This window comes from Gopherus flavomarginatus, chromosome 7 (assembly GCF_025201925.1).
Source record: "Gopherus flavomarginatus isolate rGopFla2 chromosome 7, rGopFla2.mat.asm, whole genome shotgun sequence".
In the NCBI taxonomy this organism is placed as follows: Eukaryota; Metazoa; Chordata; order Testudines; family Testudinidae; genus Gopherus; species Gopherus flavomarginatus.
The window spans coordinates 99071251-99087161 of NC_066623.1; the positions used below are offsets into that span (position 1 = coordinate 99071251).

At 38.7% G+C, this 15911-nt stretch overlaps 1 protein-coding gene across 1 annotated transcript in view; it reads right to left on the reverse strand.

The window, feature by feature from the left end:
- ALG6 (ALG6 alpha-1,3-glucosyltransferase) overlaps positions 1–15911 on the reverse strand; it is a 44169-nt gene that overhangs the window by 7361 nt on the left and 20897 nt on the right. The window contains exons 5-9 of the mRNA XM_050962084.1: positions 15237–15325; positions 8410–8492; positions 7355–7419; positions 3501–3686; positions 2330–2465 (exon numbers count right to left, since the gene is read on the reverse strand). Coding sequence (XP_050818041.1) covers positions 2330–2465; positions 3501–3686; positions 7355–7419; positions 8410–8492; positions 15237–15325 — 559 coding nt within the window. The remainder of the gene's footprint in view (positions 1–2329; positions 2466–3500; positions 3687–7354; positions 7420–8409; positions 8493–15236; positions 15326–15911) is intronic.

Here is a 15911-nt window from a genome sequence, read left to right on the forward strand (position 1 = left end):
TCGGTCTGCACTGTTTTGGATTCTTATCGAGCAGAACCCGTCATCAGCATGGACGCATGTCCCATGGAATGGTGGTTGAAGCATGAAGGGACATATGAATCTTCAGTGCATCTGGCAAATAAATATCTTGTGATTCCAGATATAACAGTGCCATGAGAATGCCTGTTCTCACTGTCAGGTGACACTGTAAACAAGAACCGGGCAATAATATCTCCTACAATGTAAACACACTTGTTTGTCTGAGCGATTGGCTTAACAAGAAGTGGGACTGAGTGGACTTGCAGGCTCTGAAATTTTACATTGTTTTAATTTTGAATGCAGTTTTTTTTGGTACATAATTCTACATTTGTAACTTCAACTTTAATGATATAAAGATTACACTGCAGTACTTGTATGAGGTGAATTGAAAAATACTATTTCCGGGGGGCTTTTTACAGTGCAAATACTTATCAAAAATAAATATTAAGTGAGTATGGTGTATTCAGTGTTGTAACTGAAATCAATATATTTGAAACTGTAGAAAACCTCCAAAAATATTTAAATAAATGGTATTCTATTATTGTTTAACAGTGTAATTAATCGTGATTAATTTTTTTAATCGCTTGACAGACCTAGATTCAATATATTCTCACATTTATTACACACCTGAATGTATTTAGCTCTGCTTACTAGCAATGACAGAGTTAACCACTAATAAATCAAGAAGTCTAAAGACATTAGCAGTTGTGCTAGGATCACTTTCAAAATTACATTTGTAACCACAGCTATCATGCCCATGAAACTCATCCCTAAACAGCTGCTAGAATCACAGCTGTGTAGACATAACAAGAAAGCTACTAGCACCAACTACTAAGCCATCTTCCTTGTGTGCTTACTAGCAATGTGCTTACAGAATATGCTCTTCAAATTTGCTGAGAACTACAAGTGAACAGACGGTTTTGCAGCACCAAACATGTAAGATGCCTACTTCATAGCCAGTAATATTTTACAACCATCAGCATTTGTTGCTGTTTCTGTAAATGGGAATCAATTCAAAGAACCTGTTACAGGCAACAGAGTATAAACTTACTGTGCATTGCTTACATAGACAATTTCTCAGTTTATCCAGATTAGTATCCAAGTAAGTCACTCCCCTATTCAGTCTGAAAATATTTGATCTAATATTAGACTAAAATCCTTGGGCTCTTTTGAATTCATTGTTTGTTGACATTTACAGCTTTTATTTTTAAACTTAGCAAAGGGTAAAAAATGCAAAGTGACAAAAGGTATTTTGGTTTGTAAATATCTTTCTCTCCCAAGCTTCAATTATTTTTCAACAAGCTGCAGGAGCATACGTTCTGAAAATATTCCTATGGCTGCATCTAAATTAAATGCCACCCACAGTGTATCCATAATGTTAGTTTTTCAGGGCAAAGATACTGCAGGTTGTGGTATCATTTGTATCTGCTGAAGAACTGCTAATAGCTAACACATAAATAAGGCAAATCATTTACACTAACAACAGTCAGGTAGGCCCAGATTCAGCAAAGCACTTAAGTCCCACTGAAGCATTACTGAATCAAGCCCTCAGTTTCTACTGTGAGGAAGCCTGTGGTATAGAACTTGCTCTTAAACTTGAGTCAGTCTTGCCAGGGGCTAAGCACTCTGACCCCAATCTATCAAAGCACTGAAGTGCCTTTTTAAGCATATAAGTAGTAGATCCACTGGCATCTATGAGACTACTTGTGTGATTAGATTTAAGTATGTGCTTAACTGCTCTGCTGGATTGGGGCAACAGAGCTCAGCATCTTGGAGGATCAAGCCTCAAGAACACTGTGCTGAATCAAACTACTAGTTAGGAATAGTAAAAGCACAACTGGTCTAAATAAACTTTTGTAAAAAGTGGTTACTGAGAATATCAGCTAAGACACAAAGCAGGCTTTAATTTACATCTGAAACACTACAACCATTACTAATTGTATAAATCCTTTCAATAAAGATGAGTATTTTGCTAACCAAAGGGGAGATTCTGAAGCTGTTAACTTTTACATTGTATCTTCTGACTCTCAATTACTATGGAATCTATGTCAATGGAAAAATGTATGATTGAAGTATGGGTTTGATGATGGGATAAGTGTTGTCTACTCATATAATATCCTGGAAGATGCCAGCTCAGCTAGGGGTTAAATACTGGATTAAATAACTGGCAAGAAATGACTGCCAATGAAGGCAGCTCAGATTACTAGTTCTGTGGTGTGTCTTCCACATGAAATCCCTAAAGGTCACGATGAAGGTTTCTCAAGGGATCTAAGAATACAGAATATTTACACAAACAAAACAACCCACATACTTCAAACAAGCCTCGATCAATGGGAAAGAGTCTTCTGAGTACTTGCAGGATTTGTTCCACTTCTGTGCAGAATGGAAGCCAGCAAATCGCAAAAGAAGCAACCACCGTAAATGCTATTTTAATTAACAACACTAACCTGGAATAAATAGAAGAGTTTAAGTCAAGATATTAAGAGGCAAAAAACTCAGTTGTTTATATATATAAAAAATCAGGCACTTGGGGCTTAAACACAGAGTGTATTTACAGTATACAACTGAATGTGCGTAAGATCACCAAATGTGACAAATTTGAGCAGGGCTACCAGTACTAGAGAAAAGGTATGTCATCATCTCTCGACCAGTCGTAAGTAATCCAGTAGGATTGTGTCACATATACTGGCATTTGTCTCATTAACCTGGACTTTTAGCCCATATTTAACTTTGATTCCAGCATGTTGAAGGTGTGCAAAAAAAAGGATGGTTAATGACAGCTGAGCAAAGAAGAGTTTTTTCGGTTCACTGGCAATTCCAAAATATTGGAACTCACACATTTTCAGGTAAAACCAAAAATTAAATATTTCAAAATTTTTGGCAACTTAGTTTTAACATTCAGTTTGGATTGAACAGAATATTTCCTTCATCCAAAAATGAAACTGTTTCTATTTTGAGCATTTATCATTTTTTATTTTTTTTAAAATAAAATTAAAGGAAATTTCTAAACAAAAAGTTGTTTTGAACCAAAAAATTTAAATGTTACATTTTGAAAATGTCAAAATAAAATTTTTGCCTTTCAGTATTTTGAAATATTTTGCTCCTTCTTCCCCTCTTCCTCCCCTGCTGCCCGCAAATCAACAATTGGGGAAAACAGACAAATTAATGAAATGTTTCAGTGTCACATCTGCATTTTTTGCTGAAAACAGATTTGGCCTAAAATTTTCACCCAGCTATAAGTTTAATATATGTTGCTACAATTTCTAAACACTTAAAACTATTTAGATATTTAGTGTATCATTTAATGGCTAGAAAGAAACTTGTTCTCTAAGAACAGAGTAAATTATAACATCAGTACCTTCCCTTGGAGCTTAAGAGAGAAACAATGGAAACACAAATAGGATTAATCAAATTCCCAAGGCTAGGCTACCTAAGTGCATTCTTGAGCTAATGTTTGGATACTGAGTTTTAAAGATACTCACCCCTTTCCTGTAAGGCCTTTTTGGCAGCACTTTCCAAGTAGGTAGCAAAAGAATGGTAGTGAATGGTAGAGTTCCATTTGTTTATAATTTATGGCCAAGCAAAATGCCAGTGATCCTAAAAGGTCCCAATTGTAAGAGAGAAAAAGTACACCCCACAAAGCAAAGCCCAGGCTCACGGAGTTGTATATGTTTTTTATGTTAAGGACAAGATGTGTAAGACAGGGAACATGCTGAGTATTGTGACAAGTTAAGAGTGAACTAATGCCACAGGTGATAGGTGTAAAATATATTCAAAACAGACGTTTTATATGTTAGTCTTAATTTTTAAAAATCTAGTGCCAAATATGCAGCTATTTTGTTTACACAGAGAAATATTTTAAATTCTATTTAAACAGGTTAGCCAACTGTAACTTTGATTTGGGGGCCTGATCAAAAGTCCATAGAGTCAAAAGGAAAGACTTCTTAACTAGAGTTTTATGGTTGCACAGATTATTACAATAGTACAGTACAATCAATTAACCAGAGTTAATAAAAAACTACACTGACATAGTACTCATAGGATACAGCTAGTGGCAATTCCACATTTTCTTGTGCTTATTTTTTCCAGGTTATCGGTAAAACTTTCAAAAGCCCTAAATCTTTTTTGCTTTACAGCTTTGTATGGAATATTTAAACATGCTTACAGGGCCGGTGCTTCCATTTAGGAGACCTAAGCGGTCGCCTAGGGCGCCAGGATTTGGGAGGGCGGCAGACTGCTCCGGTGGACCTCCCGCAGGCGTGCCTGCGGAGGGTCCGCTGGTCCCACGGCTCCGGTGGAGCATCCACAGGCACGCCTGTGGCAGGTCCACAAGAGCCGCGGGACCAGCAGACCGTCTGCAGGGACGCCTGCGGCAGGTCCACCGGAGCCGCGGGACCAGTGAGCCGGCCCTGCGCCTAGGGCGCCAAAAACCCTGGTGCCACTCCTGCATGCTTATACTTAGACTGTACTCTCTTCAGGGCAGGGACTGTCTTCTTGTTATGTGTCTATACAGCGCCTGGCACAAAGGGGCCCCAGTCCATTATTAGGGCCCTTAGACACTATTGCAAAACAAATAATAATAATAGTTACAACCAAAAAAAAAATCTGTTATTTACTTTTGACACAAGGCCTCATCCAAAACCCGGTGAAGTCAATTAAGAGAGACTCACTGACTTCGATGAGCTATAGTTCAGGCCCTAAATGCATCAAAACCAGCAACTAAAGTGTAATGAAAGAAACCAAATAAGAGAGATGCCACAGATATCCTAAGAAATACTGAAACAATGTATGTCTCTCTCCCTACTCTGTCTTGGCCAGTACAGATAGCTACATGACAACACATTTGGGTTTTATAAATCATTTCTCAGTCTATTTATTCCCTAATCAAAAATCATAATCATATTTGTCATACTGTCACAGCAACTAACCATGATGCCAAAAGGCCATGATCCTACAAAGAGTTACACAAGCAGTTAACTTTCTGCATTCTAAGTACCTCCAATGACTTCAGTTAAACTAGTCACAATGTATAAAATTATACACATGCACAAGTCTTTGCAGAATCAGTGCCAAAGCTATGATTTCAGGATAAATGGCAGCAGCAAAATATAGCAAAAATCTTTTATGAAAGTAGAGTCTGTTTCTTAAAAGTTTTGTTTCTGCGGCTGCCTCTCACCTGACAGCCGCATTTTCTAGAGCGATGGTCCCCAAACTTTTTACGTTGCATCCCCCCTTACCGCAGTCAGGAGCCAGGGCTGGGAGCTAGGCTGCTATTGGGTGCCAGCGAACTGAGTTCAGGGCAGGAGCTACAGCTGTGGCTGCAGTTGGGAGCAGGGCTGGGCCCTGGGAGCAGCAAGCTGGGCAGCAATTGGGGGCCAGGGCCAGGCCCGGGCGCTGAGGCTCTGAACATGGCTGGGGGCAGGGCCAGGGCAGAGCTGGAAGCAGAGTGGAGCTGGGTGGTGCACCCTCCTCGCCCTCCATGGGGGCTGCCCCAGGTTCCGCTGCACCTCCCTGAACATTCCTCTATGCTCCCCACAGTTGGGGGACCACTGTTCTAGAGGGAACACCACAATTAGTGTATTATTAGAGATGAACAAAATTTAATTTTTCATGTGCCTAGTTTTGACCCAACAGCATATTTTAAAGTGTCCTCATTTATCACAGCCCCAAGACTTACTCACATCTCCATTACCTGGCACACCTTCCTACAGCTTGGACTGAAGAACTACTGCACTTGCTTATGGATAGGCACAATAGCTAATTTTCTAATACAAGCTGCAACCAAGACCTAAATATTGATATTTATTAGTAAACTAATGCTAAAAAAAGTACACACACCTGAATGAATACCATTAGAGGTTGGATTTTCAAATCTGCCATAGGAATCTGACATGCCCAATTCTCATTAAAATTAATGGGAATTGGGCTTCCAACTTCCCTTGGTGGCTTTGAAAATCCCAGCCTAGATTGTGGGTACATAAACATTGACATGGCGGCTTTTACAGACTTCTGAAACTTTATGCATTTAATATGATACGCAAGCAACCAATGGCTCAATTTACAATACAGAGCAAGGAATATTCCAGGTGGCAAGGAGAACATGACTTTCCCTGGAAAATCTGGGGATTATTGCACTAGTCTTCGTCAATGTGGCATACACCTTGAAAAAAAAAAATACAAGCTTTATTCTAATTACAGACTAGTGTAGTGACATAAAAAACTCAGGAGGTCAGAAGATACAGAATGCATTTCAAAAAACGTAATGTAGCCATGTGTGCTGTATGTTGGTACACTCCATTACAAGTACATCTGTGCTCCAATGGTACAAGGCGATAAGTTAACTGTTACAAATTCAGGTCAGCTAAAAGCCAAAAGTCAATTTTTACACCCTTTTATGTGTTTCCTGCGAACACTCACAATACTGACTTTTGTTGCCATGAATGTGAAAGCAGAATTTTGAAGTTGTACACGTGTTAGCAGAACACAAATCTTAAATATAGGTATTCTCAAAAGAAGTGCTTGTGAACTCCTTTAATCTGGGGGCAGAAACACTAACAAAGAGCTCTAATTAGGAATCCTCAATCAATAAAATATGAACATTTTTGAGTCAACCTGCTACACTGGTTGGATAAGGTATTTGCTTTGCAAATAACTCGCTCAGCTCTACCTATAACTTACAAATTCACCATTTGTTTCAAAGGTACCTATAAACATGGGAGTCAGTGGCTCAAAGGCTATTAGAGGACACAAGAAGCAGAGTCTACTCTAATTTACTATTGATGTTGTATACTGAGTCAGGTGTACAGATATATCTCATTGTCAAGCATCATGGCTGCTAGAAATTGGGCAGAAGCATGTGAGACACTCAATAAATGTTAATGATCTCCTCCCATTCTCTGTAGTCAGCTAGTGGTTGCAAAAGCTAGAGACAGTCACATTTTATAGAACTGAACAGCATGGCTGCGTCTGACACTCCTCTCCACCTCCCAACAAGAGATACGATGGTTCTCTTATCCAGGCAGAAATCACAGGAGTATCCATTTTTTTCACAGCCATACTGCCACCGACGTTTACTCAAACAAGGCAGAGTGTGAATTTTGGGATGCAAATAAAAGCTATGCCATGTTGGATTGATTTACCCCACATCAATCTTTTGCTCCAAGTCCATTTAAGGCTGTTTCCTTTCAAAGGAACCTTTCCTTTTGCTGGGGGAGGGGCCAAACCTTCAGCTAATAAATCTAACTTCTTCCCCAGTAAAAAAGTGATGTTATTGTAGGAGGGACTGATGTTATTTTATAACTGAAATTATTTCATTTTAAAGCAAATGGAAGGATACTGAAAATGTCCATAGTCAATGAGAATGAGGCCTGGATAAAGCAATATACAGAGAGCACTGGCAATCTGGGAGAAAGAGAAAGAGAAAAATCTTTAAACACACAAAAACAAGGCACTTTCTTTTATAGCAGTTCATTTCACCCTGGAACCAGAACATGATTGATTCTCCTTTAACAAGCCCAGCCCAGTCAAACTCCTGTGGATCCTTACTCATTCATCTGGGGAACACTCTTTTCCTCTAATTATTCCTCCCCCAGTGATGTGGGAAGAGACGAAGGATCCCTAGTAGGAAAGAGTATTAAAAGGAGCATCAGGGTGTCTTCTGCCAGCCAATTCACAAAGATGACTGCTCACTTTAACCCTGGGAACTGCTCCATGGCTTGACAGACCAGCTACCTGAGACCAGTGAGCATTAAAAACCCTGAACATGGTGTCACTTTCACAACACATTTCAGTTCTGCTGTCTAAAAAAGAAGTGTGCAAGACCCAAGGCTGTTCCTAGATTCCCGCATGTCACAGCACAAATCTTTTTTTTTCTTTTTTTTTTTTACTACCCAAGCAATAAATTTGACAAGAAGTGTAATTCAGTAGTTCATGGTTACTAAACTCCAGTGCACCTTTTATTGAAGGGCATTAAAATAATTGCTGTAAAGTAACTTCACATTTTCTTACTGGGAGAGGGGATAGCTCAGTGGTTTGAGCATGGGCCTGCTAAACCCAGGGTTGTGAGCTCCATCCTTGAGGAGGCCACTTAGGGATCTGGGGCAATCTGGGATCAGTACTTGGTCCTGCTAGTGAGGGCAGGGGGCTGGACCTGATGGCCTTTCAAGGTTCCTTCCAATTCTAGGAGATTGGTATATCTCCAATTATTACCTTCAAAAGTCTTTTATTAAACATATACTTATTGGCATCCATTTTATGTAAATGCAAAGCACTGCATGGTTTTGTATCATTAATTAACTTCCTTTTCAGTGTTTTAAATTTATATTCTAGTTAATAACATTTTTATTCTCTCTCTCTCTCTCTCACACACACACCCCACAGACTTATACTTGCCTTTTTCTTAGTTGATGTTTCTTTTAAATAACAACAATACAAGATAACTGCAGGTATGTAAACCAGCAAATCAGCAATAAGAACTGAAAAACAGAAAGATTAACTATGCATAAGAGTCTCCCCAAACAAGTATAGCTCATCACAATCCACTGAAATTACCTATTTCCATTTATAATTTGTCTCTGGATTGTCAATATGTGACTTTATTCTCCATTTTCCCCTTCCAACCTACATGGCTTGCATCTGATGTTTTGTGGAAGGATTAAATCTTAAATGCATCTGCAAGATGGGTGCAATGCCTGCACATTGTTTAGCCCAAACAAAACCCACAAACTATATAGCCACATACATGGATGGGTAGGTCCAGCTGTCCACACATTTTTAAATGTATATTTTGTATCCATCCCCTACAGTGGAAACTTATTTCCTCATCAAATTCATGTCTTCTGAAGTTTCCCTACAGTCTCAGCTGACCACAGTATTCTTCATTTCATGTCTTCAATTGTCATGTACTGTTGTTGTGTGCTCCAGCATTTGATTCTAGAGAGGGCTCTGCTTTACAGATCACATCATGTGTATCTAGTTTGTAAAGTGTTTGCAGAAAGAAAGGAAATATATAAACATAAGGACTGATATAGGAATGGGTTAGTTCAGCTTTATTGGGTAGGAGAAATGGCTGTACAGAATTTGATCTGTTAATGTTTCCAAACATACTCCCAAATCTGAAGCTTGCATGCATTAGACTGTTTAGGCCCCAGCATAGCTTCACTCAGTACATGAGCAATGCTCTAGATCGTTACATGCTGGAGAAAAGACGTTCTCAACTTTCAAAAGACATCAACTACAAATAAATTCTTGCAAGTTGTTCTAAGACACAGGACCGTCTCCAGGCACCAGCGTAGCAAGCAGGTGCTCGGGGCGGCCAACGGAGAGGGGCGGCATGTCCGGCTCTTCGGCAGCAGGTCCCTCAGTCCCTCTTGGAGGGAAGGAACTGCTGCTGAATTGCCGCCAAAGAATTAAGTGGTGCGGTGGAGAGCTGCTGCGGAAGTGCCGCCAACCGTGATCACGGCTTTTTTTTCCCGCCGCTTGGGGCAGCAAAAACCCTGGAGCCAAACCTACTAAGACATTGGGGGGGCTGATGGAAGATTAAAGAGAGAAAAGCATGTCTGGATTCATAACACAGTCCTGTACTTTGCCAAAGTGTTAGTATTTCACAGAGGAAACACTGGGAGACACACAGAAGAGAGGTTCTTTGCTCTGCCCACAGTAAATATTTGTAAAGGTGGTCTGTAGTGGGACAAAAGAAGAGCTGGAACAAGGAGGGCTGCCTACTATGTTTTGGATTAAGCCCTGCTCGTGCTTAAGGTGCTAGAGAAATTGTTCAGAGGCTGTTCTTATGCAGCCAGTCTAGTTTTAAACCTGAGATTTTGTCCATCTTTTATATATGGACAGTAAAACCTGCCTTAGCGATTACCTCTGAAGAGAGACCACCTGTCTTGAGCGACTACTTGCAGAGGCCACAGAACATTTTTCCCCTATAATTTAACTGTGAAAAAACTGTGAAGAACAACATGTCATCTGTGACCAGCAACCACATTTTCTTTACTCCTATCCATGAAAACAAACCTGTAGGAGAAACTGATCTTCCTCACTTCTGTGCTGCTGCTGGCAACAGCACAGCCAGCCAGCAGCTGCCGCTCTCTATCCACTCAGCTCTGAAGGCAAAGCAGAGAGCAGGAGCTGCTGAACTGCCACCATTATTTCTCTGCAGCTGCTGGAGGCAGTGCTCCCTTCAGAGCTGGGCATCTGGCCAGCAACCATAGATCTCAAGCCATTTAGCTCTGAAGGCAGCACAGAAATAAGGGTGGCAATTCCACAACCCCGCTACAATAGGCTTGACGCCCCCTTTTGGATCAAGACCCCCAGTTTGAGAAACGCTGTGTATTTTTGCATATTTTTACCCTATAGTGTAGGGTAAAAGTTTACCAATGACCAGATTTCATACACCACTGCAAATTTGGTAGGGCCCTACTTCTCAGTCTGTATATGAACCAGAAGTTGAACTTGTAAGGAAGACATGAATGTGTTGAAATGAAAGGTGTACACTATTGTAAGTTACAGTTTAAAGCTCAAAGTCAACACAGAAGCAAAAAAGAAAAATGCAAATCCAAAGTGTTTCTTTCAATAGAGTAACATGTTAAAGCAATATCACACCTAGATACCATTTGTCATCAAATTGCCAAACAGTTTGGAATTGGAAAAACACAAATCCAAAACCCATTACAAAAGAAGGCAGAAATCCTTGCCGATTATGAGTCAAATACAAATTCTTCAAGGAAAATTAAAACATGCCAAAACTGGAAATTAAGAAGTCAATTTTCTCACTTCCGAGTGGTTTAAATCCACTGTTGTTCGTTATGTAAATCTCTCGGGTGGTCCAATGTTAAAAGCACAAGCCATGAAATTTGAAGCCAGCAGTGACTGGATTGCATAGTTTAAGAATAGGCACAACCTTGCCTTTTGTACAGGATGTGGTGAGAGTGGAAACATTAACCAAGGTGTGGTTTCAGACTCGAAGCAAAAATTACCTGAACTCATACAGGATTATCAACTATCTGAAATCTACAACATGGGTGAAATTGGACTGTTTTTTAAAGACAGCGGCAACAGCAAAACCCTCCTTGTCAAAGGCTGGCAGTGTTCGAATGGGAAACATTCAAAGGAAAGAATCATCCTTGCTTTATGCACGAACATGAATGGAGATAAAGAAAAACCTATACTGATCAGTAAATCACAATGCTCTGGCAAGTTAAATATCAAGGAGCTGACCATGGGATATGAATTCAACAAAAAAAGAATGAATAAACTCTGAGCTTTTTGAAAAAATGATTACAAAGATTTGATCGCAAATTGCTACTACAGGGACATTAAATTCTGTTTGTGAATAATGGGCAATGCCACTGCCCTGTTAAATCTACAAACATTAAACTCTGCTTCTTTTCCCCGAACAGCACCTCCGTATTACAACCTATAGATGCTGAGGTTATTCAAATCCTAAAACTAAAATTTCAGAAAAGGAAAATTCAATTATTCTTCATCAAATTGAATCTGATGTAACTTCATTGGGCCCAATGCTTTTGAAAAGAGTTTCACTCTTGAATGCAGTACACTAGGTTCATCGAGCATAAAGTGAGATTGAGCCAAGCACCATTAAAAAAATGCTTTGCTAAATGTGAATTCACCATTGCCGAGTCAACTGTGGATTCACCAAATGAGCTCCCTCTTGCAGTAGTTAACATGTTGCTAAGTCTTTTTGGTGTGGTGATTGAGAAGACGTACCAGATTGATGAACACCTTGCAAGAACTGAAGAAGTCACAGGCTGGTCACAGCCTGCTAAAAACTGCTAGAAAATTTCAAGCCATGTGACAACTAACACAGTGACACAAAAATTAATGATGATGATGATGAAGGGCCTAGCAATGGTGCCTCTGAACTCCCGGGAAGAATCATTTCTGTACCTGAAGCCAAGAATATAACTAAAGACATGAAAGCATTTGCCATTCTAAAGGGCAGCAACCGACTTTCGGAGCTGTTCAAAGATGCAGAAGTAGTAACAGTAAACATGCTCCTATCGTTGCAGAGGCAGCCAAGAATAAGTGAGCTTTTTCAAATAAATACAGGCTACTCTAGATTGAAACCAGGACTTTTTGATAACACAGGTACCTCTAATTTTCTTTTGGCTTCAGTCTAGAAAATAAGCACTTGTATTAGCGTACTGAATTTCCTCTTCTGAGTAACATATACTGTACTACTGTATTAATAAACCCACCAAGAGATTTTAAATTCAGTACTGTATTGTATGTAATGTTCACTTAAAAGACAATTAAACATGAAACACTGGTAACAATTGTAGCCTTTCTGTACATTGTAAAAGTGCCCATTTTATGGCAAATCTTTGAAAAGAGACCACCTCTTACAAGCAACCACTTTTGCTAACTTCCGTAAGTGGTCGCTCTTGGCAGGTTTTACTGTATCTCTTCCAAAATCAAAAAACATACCTCACCTTGTTCTCACTACCTACTATTTACAGATAGTATAATTATCACATGAGAGAGGGGGGAAAGTTTTAAACACACGTCAATTTAATTTGTTTGGAATTACATCCATATGCACATACACATCATGGTGTAAAGAGCAGCCTAAAACAGACATGACACATACAAAAAAGAGGAGATATGCGTTATGCAAATAAGCTGTACTAATTCATAAAGTATTTATATACTTGAAAGTACAAGTCAGTGGTACCACCTATAAGTTAGTTCAAACTTTGCATAGATGTGGGAAGGTTGGTGTTTTTGGAAGCACTTATTTACGATTACTCTACAACATCTGTATTGTACGATTAAAATGTCTCAGTATTTCTGTCATTATGGATAATATTTATTCTCACTTAATCTTTCTTAATTCTTTTGTATATAGGGCTGTATGGAAAAACAATTGGAAATATTTCTAAAAGTGACTCATTCTTCAAAACTTTTGCATCCCAAAATTTCCATTCATATAGGAAAGAGTATATTTACAAATATTCTAGTAATATCTTGTTTGAGCCTTCACCCTTCTGATGAGAGGAAGCAATATTGCAAAATAAGATATTCAACAGAAATAAAGTTTAAAGAAAAACTGACTTTGAAGGATAGTTTTCATTATTCTAAGGAAAGGAAGGCGTGAGACCAGCAGAATAAAGTTCCCAGTTTGTGTTCTCTATAACACATTAAGGGCTGTTATAAAGAGGATGGTGGTCAGTTGTTCTCCATGTCCACTGAAGGTATGACAAGATGTAATGGGCTTAATCTGCTGCAAGGAACATTTAGGTTAGATATTAAGAGGAAACTTTCTAACTGCACAGTTTTTAACAACGGGTTGGACAAACCTGTCAGGGATGGTCTAGGTTTGCTTGGTCCTGCCTTAGTGCAGTCACCTGGACTTGATGACCTTTCAAGGTCCCTTCTAGTCCAGCATTTCTGCAATTCTATTATTAAAATTCAAAATTTTAAATTTTAAATATTGGGGTCTAAATTTTAAAAATTCACTAGTGATTTGGGGTGGTGAACCTGAGAGAACCTGAAGAGACCTATTTTTCAGAGTGCATGTCTCAGCACTTTCTAACAATCATGTCCCTTTAAGGTGTCTCATATTCGGCACCAAGAAACTGAGGCACTGAAAATCACTAGTCACTTTTGAAAATCTTGGCCTGTTTCTCTACAAAAACATAATTGCATTGCTGCATATTTTTCAATCTAAATGAACAAAGGATTGATCCTGCACTAAGGCCCCAATCCAGCAAAGCACTTAGGCATGCGAACAGTCCATTAAATTCAATGCAACTACTCGTGCTTAGAGTTAAGAATCTGCTAAGTGCTTTGCTGGATCTGGGGCCTATTGCTCAGCACCCTGAAAGAGCAAACCCAAAATGAGCAAGTCATCAGGGCTTACTCAGTCTGTGAAACATTATCAACTTGTCACTTCTTGAAGAAAATGTTTTCAAATGTATTTGTTAAAAATTGTAGAGTATAACACCAATGGTCAACATTCAACTGTACTGAATGTTGTAATCCTGATGCACTAGTTTAATGGCTATTGTTAAAAGAACGTATACCAGTTTTCTTACTTTGTACATCAATGTTTTGTCAAGCGTGTTGATTTTAACATTAATAAAGACCATTTCAAGGGTAATTTCATCATAGTGATTTTTTTCTAAATATAATCAATTACCAGAAACCACACTGAAAGGTTTGTGGGCATCACAAGAAATTTCTACTGATGAACATCAGATTCTGCTCAATATAATCAGCAAATAAGGATACTCATCCAGCACAGTCATTTTATAGGACTCTGCACTGCCATGTGAAGCAAAAGATCTGACTAAACTTTAAAAAATAATGGGGTGATTTGGCTGCCTTATGGCTACTGTCACATCACTGCTCCCCATATTCTTCGCTTGCTAGAAGCCATTGGCCACATCAACAGCTGTCCCACTAACATGTCCATGAGAAGAAATGAAATTATTTGCTATTTTAATGGAGTCAGAATATATTACATTACATTTTCATTATAAAGGCTGTTACAAAGGCCTGATATGGACAGAAAAGTGATTTTGAGATTTTTAATCACGCTATTTAAAAACACTTTGATTTTGCATTTTTTTGTTAACAGCTATTTAATTCCAGTGGCTGGTAAACATTTTAGAGAAAGGTTGTCTTTGTTATAAAGATTAAATACCTGCCCCTCCAATTAAGATATGAAAACTCATAGTAAATATCCTTGAAGCCCCTAAGAGTTCCTTCTCCAAATTCATTAATGGCCAGTTTTGATACACTTGATACTTCCAAGATAAAAACCAAGCAGAATTTTTAAAAAAAAAAAACCTTCAGGTCTTCTTTAGATGTCATCAAGAACTAGAAAGGTTGAAAATCCATTTTAAAAAATCCTTTGCATGTCACCTTTAAAATTTAAATTTGAGATCCAAACTGCTGGAAAGTATCCTTTTAAAGTTACTAAAACCAGCTCAGTTTAAAGATTCTGCCTTAAGTTTAACACTATCTGCTACTTTCACAAGGGTGAGCAGAACTGAAAAGACACAAAGGCTTAGTTAACAGTGCCAGACCTGCAATGCCCTCAGATCAGTCAATTTTGCACCATAAATGGACCACTAAAAAAAAAAACAAACCCAAAAAAGCCACACAACAAGGGATGCCAAATTAAATGTGCTAAATTAGTGATCTAGAAAAGCGTTGAAGATTATGTTAAAGAAATGCAATTTTTCTACCTGTTGCACGCATGAATAACTTATGTGGCTGACTCTCATACCCACGGGATGTGTGGAGAGCAATCCAATCAGGATTTATTAACTTTGCACTGTAAAACAAAGTATAGACACATCAAAATGCAGACAGTTCTCATTTCCCTTTACATTCTTTTCAGCAATAAAAATGATATGCACAGGGGCATATTCAGAGGATTAAGATGAACAAGGCAAACTTTATCAAAAGCAATAGTGACCAGGGAAGGGGTTTCCTCACCACGAGACCAGTTTATTTTATCGTATTTAGCTACTAATCAGCAATACAAAAACTGAAAATAGTTATCTTGTGCTGATAAAAATTTAATTCTATTACTATCATTTAATCCTATTAATGTCATTCAGCACTTCTCAAACTGAAAGCTAACTTGTGATTTTTTTAAGTGTTAACAGAAAGTAGGCATAAGTGCAGACAAATGTGAAGCAAACTTTCTCCACATAGCTCCGCCAGTACATCTTAACCTGACCTGCAGTACCCTTTTTCTGCTGCCCCTGAACAGAACACTCCAGTTTTCTAAAAGCTGTTTTAATACTGGTTAAAGACCATAGAGGAAGAACATCCCAATAACAGAATTATATTTACAGGGTATCATGTAGTATCCACTCATCAAATGCCACTTAGGCTCTCAATACAAGATTAAT